General features: G+C 40.2%; 1 protein-coding gene across 8 annotated transcripts in view; it reads left to right on the top strand.

Moving 5' to 3' along the window:
• Positions 1–12915, top strand: part of RALGAPA2 (Ral GTPase activating protein catalytic subunit alpha 2) — a 324892-nt gene that overhangs the window by 71951 nt on the left and 240026 nt on the right. For all 8 annotated transcript variants that reach the window (XM_045445466.1, XM_045445467.1, XM_045445465.1 and 5 more), the window contains exons 8-9: positions 2578–2716; positions 4849–5048. In XM_045445466.1, the coding sequence (XP_045301422.1) occupies positions 2578–2716; positions 4849–5048 (339 nt within the window). The remainder of the gene's footprint in view (positions 1–2577; positions 2717–4848; positions 5049–12915) is intronic.

The following is a 12915-nucleotide window of genomic DNA, read 5'->3' as shown; positions in this document are numbered from 1 at the left end:
CCAGTGCTCTTACCTCTTAGGACATGACAAGAGTTTTAGGGGCTCTATGCCAGGAAGTGGGGGCAGAGAGCCATATATATTTTCGGTTATCTCATAGTGTATTAATCTATTTTTGCCTCTTTGCCCCTTCCTGAACCCTGATCCCTAGGCTAGCAAGGTGGATGGAGGAGGAGGCAGGCCCAGAGGCTGAACAGGCGGATCTGGAAATAATAGGCAGAGCAGGCAGGAAAATTTGGGTGGGAGCACATAGAGGTGTTTCTTTGTGCACAGGTCTGCTTGATGTCACAGGCGCCTTTCTCTGATGTTTACCAACTGAAAACAGAGCTAATATCATTAGTTTATGATTTCAGTGGGCGATCTCTTTCTCTTGGTCTACATTTCTAAGCATTGATATGGTTCAAAACTACTGGATTCCTTTCTCTTGGCGAACACTGGTCATCCCTGAGTTCTTCCTGGGAACTCTGTCCAATCTCTGTGTCCTCCACAACCAAGTTTGTTGATGTCATAATCTCTGCTAAATCCACTTCCTCACCTGACACTCACTGCTACCTGCCTCTGTCCTGTCCCTGCTAAGACGGAGGCCCAAGATCGTGAAGGAGGTCTAGTGGTCAAGTCTAGAGGAAGGACACTTTAGTTTTTGCCCTACTCAAATCATCTTTCAGGTGATTTGACGGTGACTGCCCCTTCTTCATGATATTCTCTCCTCTCATGTTTTCTTCCTGCTTTCCTCCTCCCCTTCTTTTATTTCTTGCCACTTTGGGGACTGTCTCTCTCTGCTGTTTCTCAAGATTCAGTCCTTGGCTCCCTTTCTGACTACTCTGTCCTGTTGCGCAACCTTGTGTACTCTCCTCTCCCATTTCCTTTAGCCAGCACCAGAAACACAAGGACTCCAAAATCCTAAGAGCAGGCTGGCATATTCTGTTGTCTTCTGGAAACTCCGCATTTCCACCTGCAACTCAAACCACCTGTTCAGAAGTGGTAGGGCATTCCATCTGTCCCAGGAGATCAGCATGAAGTATTGAGAACTTGGATGTGTTGGTGTACTTGGGTCTCATTCTAGATATGTCACTAACGAGCTGTGTGACTTCAGATAAGTCACACAATCCCCAGAATCCCCGTGGAGGAAGGATGCCGGTGATATAAGGTGGTGGTTTTTTTTTTTTTTTTTTTTTTTTTTTTAATTTTTTTTTTTCAACGTTTATTCATTTTTGGGACAGAGAGAGACAGAGCATGAACGGGGGAGGGGCAGAGAGAGGGAGACACAGAATCGGAAACAGGCTCCAGGCTCTGAGCCATCAGCCCAGAGCCCGACGCGGGGCTCGAACTCACGGACTGCGAGATCGTGACCTGGCTGAAGTCGGACGCTTAACCGACTGCGCCACCCAGGCGCCCCAAGGTGGTGGTTTTTATGCAGATTGTGCTTAAATCATGTGCAGAATTGTATGTTCATGTCCATCCCTCTCTTTTTCTCTCCCTTTTCTCCACTGGCTCACCCCAGAGAACTTCTGATACACTCTGTGTATTAGAACTTCTGACAGGTCACAGACACTGAGCCCCTCTGCCCCAGGGGCATTCAAAGTTCCACATCCCTTTACCTCAGATGCTGCACAAAGTGTTTTCATTTTCTAAGTGGGCTGCATCATGAAGGAAGTTGGGAAGCTCTGCTTTAGAGCACTCTGTGTTCTAACAAGTACTAAGAACTAGTAACAGGTACAGGTGGACTGGCAGGCCTGGCTTATCTTAGCCTGTGGAGTGCTTTTAATAAGGAGAATGCACTTTCCAAGTTTCCATAGCTTTGCCTTTTAATGATATTGATTTTGCATGAAATCCTTGCAAGGGGTTATTTCTTTATTTCCTGTTTATTATAGGCGTGCCTGGGTGGCTCAGTCAGTTAAGCATCTGACTTCGGCTCAGGTCATGATCTTGTAGTTCATGGGTTCAAGCCCCGCATTGGGTTTTGTGCTGACAGCTCAGAGCCTGAAGCCTGCTTCTTATTCTGTCTCCTCCACCCCCTCTGCCCCTCCCCCACTCACGCTGTGTCTCCATCTCTCAAAAAGTGAATAAACATTAAACAAAATTTTAAAACATTCCTGTTTATTATAAATGGCCTTTTTTGTGTTAAAAAAAAAAGCCCACCAGATTACATCTGACTGAATGTTTAAGGGCAGAAAGAATATTAAATCCTTATAGAGAACATGTGGGGAAAAATAAGGGCATGATGTAGTAGAGCCAGTTTAAAAAGATATGATATCATTGTGTGATTTTTTTTAATACTCAGTAAAAACGTGTTTCACCTAGTTACCATTTTGGTCATGGGTTTTGGTTGTAATTATATTGAAAACTTTTAATGTTAAAAAAAAAAACTTGCATTCCCTTAGGTCTTTTCTTTGAAGCTTTTATTCTTGTCGTTTGAGTTTTAAGATACAATTTCATTACATGATTGTCAACATTATTTGTCAAAATATTTTTTTTGTGTGTTTAGAACAGGAATTTTAATAAGATAACAGCATTTCAGTTTAGTATACATTAAGTTGAAATGTAAATGTACATATGTTCTTTTCCACATATTATCCAAAGGCTGCAAGCTTGGAGTGGAAGAATAAGGAGAATCAAGATACTGGTTTTACATTTCTTTTTACATTGTTTCGAAAGTATTATCTTCCTCATTTATTTCCATCATTTACTAAGTTAACAAACATCTACAAACCTGTACTTGGTAAGTACATTGAGTTGTATCTAGAGGATGTCCACAGGGAAGCTGTCCAGTCTCTTTCAAAGTGGCCTTTGATTATTTTTAAGTAAAGTAGCCATTTTATTCTTATATTTAATGGTAACTTTATTGCGAGAGGCTTAAAGTTTCCTAGTAAATGATTTTACCTGTTTGTACAAGCTTCAAGAGGTACCTCATCTCACAGCAATAAAGGGGACTATGGCTCCTGTACTCAGAATAATTTGACATGTGTTATGGGTTTTTGGTTGTAATTATATTGAAAACTTTTAATGTTAAAAAAAAACTTGCATTCCCTTGGGTCTTTTCTTAGGAGTGTCGGGGTATGGTGAGACCCCAGACCTTGCTTAGTGGCTAGGCAAGCCAGCCCAGGCTACACAGCTGCCCACAGTAAGCCCTTTTACTGGATCTTCCATCCAGCAGGTGCTGCTTACAGCTTATGGCGGGACCGATGCTAGGGCAGTTAGGCACCCCAGGGACAGTAAGCTCCAGAAAGGAAGGAAACACAAGGGAGTTTCTAACTTAGCTGATAAAGTTTTTCTTCTATAAAAAATGAGGGCATGGGGCACCTGGGTGGCTCAGTCGGTTAAGCATCTGAGTTGGGCTCAGGTTATGATCTCACAGTTTGTAGGTTCAAGCTCCGCATCGGGCTCTGTGCTGACAGCTCAGAGCCTGGAGCCTGCTTCGGATTCTGGGTCTCCCTCTCTCTCTCTGCTCCTCCCCCTCTTGCACTCTGTCTGTCTCTCTCTAAAATAAATGTTAAAAAAATTTTAAAAAGGAAAAGAAATGAGGGCTCTTAGGACAGAAGCACCCTTAGATTGGTGGCAGTGGGGGGCAAATTTTTCTCTCCCTATTGTTTTAAAGCAGTTGAAATTAGTTAAAATGAATAATCAAGAACAATTTTGCTTATTTTTGTTTATTTAATTTTGAGAGAAAAAAAACAGCATGAGTGGGGGAGGAGCAGAGAGGGGAAAGAGCAAATCCCAAGCAGGCTCTACACTGTGAGTGCAGAGCCCAAAGCAGGGCTTGAACCTATGAACTTGATATCATAACCTTTCCTGAAGTCGGATGCTTAACCAATTGAGCCACCCAGGCACCCGGGATCAGGAACAATTTTGGAAGGGGAAGATCACGACAGACGTTAATCCATCTGGAGAATGTGGACTACTAATTCAGTTGTCTTAGGGTGTTTATTTACACATACACACACACAAACACACATGCATGCTTGGAGAAGGGAAAAATAGCAAAAACTTGGTGCATTTTGAAAGATGTAGAAGTACTAACCTTTAGAGGTACTGAGATGTGTATTTTGTTAACTATATGTGGGTATATTTTTTCAGAATTTGTTGCTGATTTTATAGTCTATATTCATGTAGAAAACATATTATTAATGTGCTGAAATTAAAAGTTATTTGTTGAGAACTGCTTCATGCAGGTTTCTCCAAGTGGATACACGTTAGTATGAGAATTGGACATACAGCAAGTAGTATCTCAAACCCAACACCATGTAATTTTTTGTATTGATTATGGAATTTAAAGATTGAGGAATGGACCTCTTATTAATTTGTCTGATACCTCAAAGATGAATTCTTTCTAACATAAAGTAGATTGTATTGATTTTATTCTTTGGATTCATCTAAAGGGAAAAGGATATAAGACTAAAAGTCCAGTGGATTATGGTTAGTGTAGTATTGGATGTTAAAATACCTAAAATGATGAAAAAATGTGTATATGTGCTTTTATATTTTTTTGTCATAAAATAAGATTAAATTATTTTGTCATAAAATAAAGATAAAATAAACTATAATATATGTGAAAATATTTTTTAGGCTTATAATCTGTCATTTCTCAAATTTGTTAAAAAGAGTTGTTAGCTTAGTACTTCCACAGCTATATACCACAGTTGTAACAAGCACACAACAGCAGTACCCACCATCCCATCTTGGTCAGGTTGCAAGGCAGAATCAGAAACAAGCCTACCAAAAGATGTCATTTCTAATAATTTCTGGTTCTTTTTAGTCGCAGTTCAAACAGACAGATATTTATCTGCTTGGTTAAATTGAATCTTCTGTGGGGGTTACATTCACTAACCTGATATGTGCTCTTTTTTCTTCCAGACATCCCCCATATGAGACCAAAGCCAGTGTACATTACTACAACTCGAGACAATGAAAACATTTACAGTACAAAAATTCCATACATGGCAGCTCGCGTTGTTTTTATTAAGTGGATTGTCACTTTCTTTTTGGAAAAAAAGTATTTAACTACAACACAAAACACTAAAAATGGAGTTGATGTGTTGCCCAAAATCATACAGGTATGCCATTCATCATCTTCTTTTACTTAGGGAAGAATACACTAACACATGCCAAAGTAATTGGTTATTAGGGTTCTTGGTTCTTAAGTGATGTTGGTTATGGGGACTGGTTTATTGGTGGCTTTGTCTGTGTGGCTGAGGTGTCAGGGGAAGCTCTGAGGCCGCACTCTCAGTGCTCTGTTGACACTGCCATGACAAGGCAACCTTGGGGGCCAAGGAGACATTCTGAGAGATGGCTGTTGTGTGCACACTCCTGGCTCTCTCATTTTCCCTCTTTTGCTCAAGTACCAGTGACCTTGGAGCATAAGACCAGGGGCCTGTGTTGGCTTCCCCAGTCCCCAACAACAGGAAGACCCTCAGGAATCACACAGGTAGGCCATGGAGAGGACCCATGAGACTGCCAAATGCCCTCTGGGATCTCAGGGGAAGGAGTGGAAGACCATCTCAGGATTTCAGAGTGCTTGTTAAGCCCTGATAGAATCCCTGGAAGAGAAATCTGTCTCTCCCCGAGGCCTTTAGTGAAGACCTCTTTCTGTATGGGGCCTGTAGTGTACCTACTCTCTTTTGCAGCCTTAGTCCTGCACAAATGGCTGAGTTACTTTCCCAGAAGGCTGAGTTACTTAGAGACTTTGTACCAGGTAGAGCAGGACCACGTGGGGAAGTTTGAGAGCAGCCACTCCACAGCAGGGTAATGGTTTTATGCAGAAAGTGAGGTCCACTGAGAGCAGGTTTGCTGATACTCTGGAGTTTCCAGAAGTGTGACCTAGGCCTGAGCTGGGAGAGTGCACACAGCTGAGTGATTATTAGCACCTTGATGAAGGAGCACCAAACTGAGGTCCAGAGCGTGTGGCCCCATTGATAAGAACTCACTGAAGAACTGGAGAATCTTGTTTCAAAGATGTCTGAGGGGGATACAATTCCAGTAAAAGCAACAAAAGACTTAATGAAAGTTTTAAAAGAAAGCTTTAAAAAACCATGAATTTAGGGGCGCCTGGGTGGCTCAGTCGGTTGTGTATCCGACTTTGGCTCAGATCATGATCTTGCAGTTTGTGAGTTCGAGCCCCGCGTCAGGCTCTATGCTGATAGCTGGGAGCCTGGAGCCTGCTTTGGATTCTGTGTCTCCCTCTCTCTCTGCCCCTCCCCCACTTGTGCTCTATCTCTCTCTGTCTCTCAAAAATGAATAAATGTAAAAAAAAATTAAAAAAACATTAATTTAAAAAACTATAAATTCATTAATTTAAAAATTTAATAGTTAAACTGGCGATTGTAATGATCTCTGCTGAGAACAAAGTTGATTTTCCAAAGAAATATCCTACAATATTGAGGAGAAATTCAAAGAGATGAAAATCAGAAGTTAATAAATAAGATCTGAGGACAGGCCCAGACCTACCTTGCACTTCATGAGGACAAAAGGAGAAAAAATCAGAAGTGATAATTGATCTAATGAAATGTTTACTTGAGCTGAAAAAAAGTCATGATTTAGACTAAAAAGGCCTTCGAGTGCCAGAGAGATCTAGCTAAACAGACACAGACCTAACAGACATTTGGCTTTCATTGATTAAGAAAAAATCACACAGCCTTCCAGACAGAAACCACAGGTTCTTTTTAGGAAATGAGACTGCATAACATTGAATATCGAATCTAATCTATAGCCCTGAGAGCTCAAAGAACTCAGTCTCTCTCTGTCTCTCTTTCTCTCTGAACCTTGATTTGTATCACATACATAGTCAGATGTCAGATTGATTTAATTTCTAAATTGATTTCAGGTCTAAATATAAGAACAAAGCAATAAATTTGGGAGAAAATCTAGGGGAACATATACATTTGGGAAGTGGTAGACTACGTTAGGTAGAGACAAGACCCACAAGCCGTAGAAGAAATGAGGTTCCACCTTATTTAAAAAATGTGAAAAAGGTTTGTATGTGTAAAGATAGAGGAAAGCCACACACAGACTGTGAAAAGTATTCATGACATCTTAGCTATTAAAAGAGTTCATGCCTCTAATATAGAGAGAGTGCCTACAAATTGACAAGAAGACAAACAATTCAACTCAAAAACAATTCAAAACAGACAAAAGGAGATAAAACAGAAGTTCACAGAAGAGGAAATAAAAATGAGCCAAGATTTCACCATCAGTCAGGGGAACACGGTTCTGGACCGTTGAGAGACCTTTACTCACCCATCGGGTAGACAAAAACTAAAACTTATCAGGTAGACAAAAATTTGTATGAAATCATATATAAGAAACTCAGTCACACCCTTGATAAATTTTATATTACATCTTGTGTTGTTGTTAGGTCGATTCAGAGCAGTCTATTTAAAGGCTGTGACTTTTTCCTACCTGGTTTTAGAATTTTAGAAAACCGTCACCTGTATTTATTGAAAATAAGTTTCTCATTCTTGAAAAATACATTTGGTTGGCGAGAAGTAACAAGAATAGCAGATTAACCACTGCTTCAAGATTCTGATTTTTTTCCTTAAGTGGCCATTCACACTTGTGAGTCATCTACTTTTATTATCTGGTTTTTTAGTGTCATAAAATCCTGGCCTCCTGAAGCAATTCGGATGGTTATATCATCCTAACAACAACAACAACAAAAAAAAACTCCATAACTCAAACTGTCTTAAAGATAAAAAAGAAACATTTTAATTTCATAAAATAAGCTCATGGCAGGGCTGGCAGAGAATATGGTTTACTCACACTCTTTCCATGATTCTCTACAGTCTTCCCTCCTCTGCCCTTTCCCTCTGGCACGTTTGTCTTCAGCTTCCCCTCGGATTGTAAGATGGCTGCCAACAACTGGGGCACTGCCCTCCTTGTTCATATTCAGAGACAACCCCCCAAAAAAAACCCTTCTCTTGATGAGATCCCATAGTTAATTTTTGTTTTTATTTCCCTTGCCTCTGGAGACATGTCTAGTAAGAAGTTGCTGCCGGGGCAATTTTGGAATCTTGCCATTTGCAACAATGTGGATGGAACTAGAGAGTATAATGCTAAGCGAAATAAGTCTGTCAGAGAAAGACAAATACCATGATTTCACTCCTCTGTGGAATTTGAGAAACACAACAGGTGAACACAGGGGAAGGGAAGGGAAGGGAAAAAAAGATAAAAACGGAGAGGGAGACAAACCATAAGAGACTCTTAAAGAGAGAACAAACTCAGAGTTACTGGAGGGGATGGGCTAAATGGGTGATGGGCATTAAGGAGGGCACTTGTTGGGATGAGCACTGGGTGTATGTAAGTGATGAATCAGTAAATTATACTCCTGAAACCAATACTACACTGTGTGTTAACTTGAATCAAATTAAAAAAAAAAAAAAAAAAAAAAGCCCATCCCTTCCCTTTTGTCTGAGTGGAACAACTTAGTTACTTGCCTCTTCTAGAACAATAACAAGGCACTGATTGCCTTAAAGCAATGTGAATGGCCCAGTAGGGACATGATTGGCTTCCAATCCCTGGTGCTGTGGATCGGGTCAGCTTCCTGTGAGTCACCTGGGCTGCAGGGGAGGAGGCACATGGAGCACCATGCATCCGTTAGGGAAGGGAATGGGTGATGGGAAGACAACTCTCCAGGCCCAGTGCTTCCACACCCTGCAGATGGCTGCACCTAGAAATGGCCACTGCCATTGTGTAGACTATGAATATGCCTCACAGTAAGTTGTTGTAAGTTTTCTTTGCCACAGTAGCAAATTACCACAAAGTTTTAGTGGCTTGAAAGAACACAAATGTATTATCTTGAGTTTCTGGAGGTCTGAAGTCCAAAATCAGTGTCAGTGTGGTAAAATCAAGGTGTCTGTGTTTCTTCTGGAGACTCTAGAGGAGAATCCGTTTCCTTTTCTCATCCAGCTTCTAGAGACTACCTGCATTCTGTGTTTCATGGACCTTCATCATGACACCTTCTGTCCCTGTTTCCATCTTCACATTGCTCTCTCTGTGTCTGATCCTCCTGCCTCCTTATAGATCCTCGTGATTACATTGGGACCACCCAGATAATCTAGGATAATTTTCCCCTCTCACATCCTTCATTTAACCACATCTGCTAAATCCCATTTGCCATAAAAGGTAAGATACTCTAAGGTTCTGGAGGTCAGGGCATGGTCATTATTCAGCAGACCACTTGTCTCCTGTAGTCCTTTCTGTGCCTGTACAGCTGTGTTCCCACCTCATCTCACATGTGTCCACTGTGTTCCTCTCTTTGTTTACAGTGTACCTGAGAAAAGGCAATTTAAGCACCTGAATATTAGATTTGGGGGGCAGAGTTGCGGGAGTAAAAGCACATATAATTTTGTCTCCTGAAATTTTTTATTTGGAATTTCAAATGTAATATAATTTGCCTGTGTAAAGTGAGTATCACTAAACGAGGTGATCCAAAATCTCTTTTCAAAGAATATGCTGCTCTTGTAAAAATCCCTTTAAAACAGTATTTTAAGTGCTGCTTCCAAATAGAGTTCACACTTTTGCCATTCTGTGTTAAAGGTCATAGATGAGAGATTGTGTGTGTGTGTGTGTGTGTGTGTGTGTGTGTGTGTGTGTGTGTTTTCCAAAGTGAATTTACTTCCGGATCTAGAATTAATATCTTTGACATTAGTTTTCATCAGGGAGGAAAGGAATCAATACATCGTCTAGACTTAGTTTTCTTACCACCTTGGAGAGTCTGGTTTAACAAATACTCTTGTTCAGTGGCATCATTCAGGGAGAACGAAAATATAGTTGCTCTCATATCCCATATATTGTGTTGGCAACAACAGTATAAACAGTATAAATGATGCATTCTTGGTGCATCATTTCAGCTGAAAATATTTTTAGTGAAGTATTATTTAGTCTTTAGTAATTCATTTTTTTTAAGTTTGTTTATTTTGCGAGACAGCACACAAGTGAGGGAGAGGCAGAGAGAGAGGGAGAGAAAGCATCTCAAGCAGGTTCCACACTGTCAGTGCAGAGCCCGATGGAGGGCTTGAACCCACGAACCATGAGATCATGACCTGAACTAAAGTCAAGAGTTGGACGCTTAACCAACTGAGCCACCCAGGTGCCCCAGTAATTCATTTTTGTATGAGATAAAAGTACTTCAGTATACATTAGAGAAAGCAGAGGGGTGATTTTAAAATGTCAGCGGTGACCATTTTTTTACCAATTCTATAAGCACATTAACTGACATTATAACCCATAAAAATCCATCTGGGAATGTAAAAGAAAGTTTGAGATGGTATCAGTTGATCACATTTATTTGTATTATAATTTTTTATTTATAATTTTACTAATTGTAAATCAGTCCTTCAATAATGATTCATGGGCTGTGGGTTTCCTGAAATTGTTGTATTTCGTGGGATGAACAGTTAGAAAAAGTGAATTACACAAATTGACAACCCTATACGAGTTTGTACGTTATACAAACTCATTTGTTTGTTGACTTCCACTCTAGTACTTTCTGTGTCCTAGAGCTCTGCCAAGGCAAATGCAGTCTGCCCCCAACCATGCAGGCAAATCATGACAAGGAAGTTGAGTGGCATCAGGCATCACCAATAGAAGGGCAGTTGCATCCTCTCGTTTCATACCTTCTTTGTGAGTGTCCCCGTTTAGTTTGACCCTGGGAGTGAACAAGTCTCAATATGAGCTGTCGGTTGAGAAGAAACCAGGATGTTGGGGACGGGTGATGGGAAGGATTAAGTGGCAGCCTGCATCGTGCAATTTCCTGAGTCCTGGCAGTGCAGGCCTGGTCTGCTTCAGATAGGTCTGTTTCACTGACGGAGGCTTCATCATGTGCCGAAGAAGTAAAAACTATTTTTGCATTTGCCACCAGAATCAACTAATACCAAATAGTAGTTGAGAATTCCAGCTTGGTTTTAGTGGGTGGAAAATGGACTCTCTCCATTATTAATTCTTACTTATGCTTTTACTGTTAATCTTCATGAAAGAGATAAGGAATGAGGAGACTTGGATTATCAGTTGGCTTTCACTCTCATCACTCACTGCCATTATAAACGTCTGTCAGAACATAAAGATGTTTTTAGAAAGTGGCCTCTTGTGGGGAGAGTAGGGACTAAGGCTAAGGAAAGCATTGTTCTATCAAGAGAAGCTTTCAGTTTACAGTATGATGGGAAATCCATCTCTGGTGTTCTATTTGGATAACAGAACTCACTTTTCATTTTTTAAAGTTTATTTTAATTTTCTTAAATTGAAATACAGCTGACACAATGTTACATTAGTTTCGGGTGTACAACATAGAATTTGACAAGTGTGTATGTTATGCTGTGCTCACCTACCACCTGTCACCATGCAGTGCTATTAAATACCATCGACCATATTCCCTATGCTGTGCCTTTCATCTCCTTGACTTATCCATTCCATAACTGGAAGCCTGTACCTCTCACTCCCCTTCACCCATGTTGCCTGTCCTGTCATCCCCTTTGCTGGCAGCCACCAGTTCTTTGTATTTATGGGTCTATTTCTGGTTTTCTGTATGTTTGTTCAGAGTACATTTTTTAAATTACTTGGTACCTTTAAACCTATTTCTTTATTTATACTGTTTAAATTACCTAATAGTTGTGTTATCCAATTAGTTATCTAATGATTTCAAAACTTGGTGGCTTAAAACAATAGCCCTTTTGTCACACTAAACATTATACTTTTGGGGTAGGGAATTTGGGCAGGATTTAGTTGGGCAATTCTTGTGCTTCATGTGGTATTAAGTGAGGTCAGTGGGTGGTGGTCTTCAGCTGGTGGCATCTTGGTTCAAGATGACTATTCAAATGCCTGGATGCAGTTGGAAAGTAGGGTTCAGCAGGGCCTCTCTTTCCACGCAGTCTCTCTGGTAGGGTCGCGAGACTTCTTCCCTGGCTATTCAGGGCTCTATTAGCAAATGTTCCAAAAGATGGGAAGTGGTAACTGTCAGCCTTTTGGCCTGGGCCTGAAACTGGAACAGGTCTCTTCCACTCTGTTACACTTGTTAACACAGTCACACAGCCTGTGTAGATCAAATTTGTGGCCATTTTTTTTTAAATTTTTTTAAATGTTTTATTCTTGAGAGAAAGAGAGAGCATGAATGAGGAAGGGGCACAGTGAGAGACGGAGACAGAATCTGAAGCAGACTCCAGGCTCTGAGCTGTCATCACAGAGCCCGACATGGGGCTCAAACTCACGAGCTGTGATATCACGACCTGAGCTGAAGTCGGACACTCAACTGACTGAGCCACCCAGGCGCCCCAAATTTGTGGCAGTTTTTAATTTGCTGCCATATGTGTATATATACATGAGGGTTTTTTCTTCTTTTTTTGCCTATGAGGAAAATGGGACTTATTGATCAAAAAGTCACAGGTTATTGAGCCACAAGAGACATTAAACTTAATCCAACCTTTATATATCTATATCTATATCTATATCTATCTATATATACACACATATATATACATATATATGTATATATATGTATATGTATGTATATATGTATATATGTGTGTGTGTGTATATATATCAGAAAAATGAGTACAATTTTATTTTTCTACAGAAGATAGCTGATGCGTCAGAAGGATGAAATAATTTCTATAGGACAGCTCATCTCACAGTATGACAGTGCCTTTGATAAGCCACACAGACTTAAATAGCTAAGGCATGAAGAGAAAAATTGTTATAAATATAATCTTCCATTAATTTTCCCTAGAGATTGCTATTTGGATATCTGCTTTCAAACTGTCCTTGGTAGTTACTGAAATTATTATTTTGTACTACTCATATGTTATCACTTTTTGTAAAACATATTCACAGTGGGTAGAGGTTTAGTGGTATTTGGCTTATACATTTTTGACACTTAAAAAGTAATAGTGGAATTTATAAAAAGAAAGCAAAATTATATGTGTATTTTATTTGGAG

Source organism: Leopardus geoffroyi, chromosome A3, assembly GCF_018350155.1.
Source record: "Leopardus geoffroyi isolate Oge1 chromosome A3, O.geoffroyi_Oge1_pat1.0, whole genome shotgun sequence".
NCBI lineage: Eukaryota > Metazoa > Chordata > Mammalia > Carnivora > Felidae > Leopardus > Leopardus geoffroyi.
This window is presented reverse-complemented; position numbering and strand designations above follow the sequence as displayed.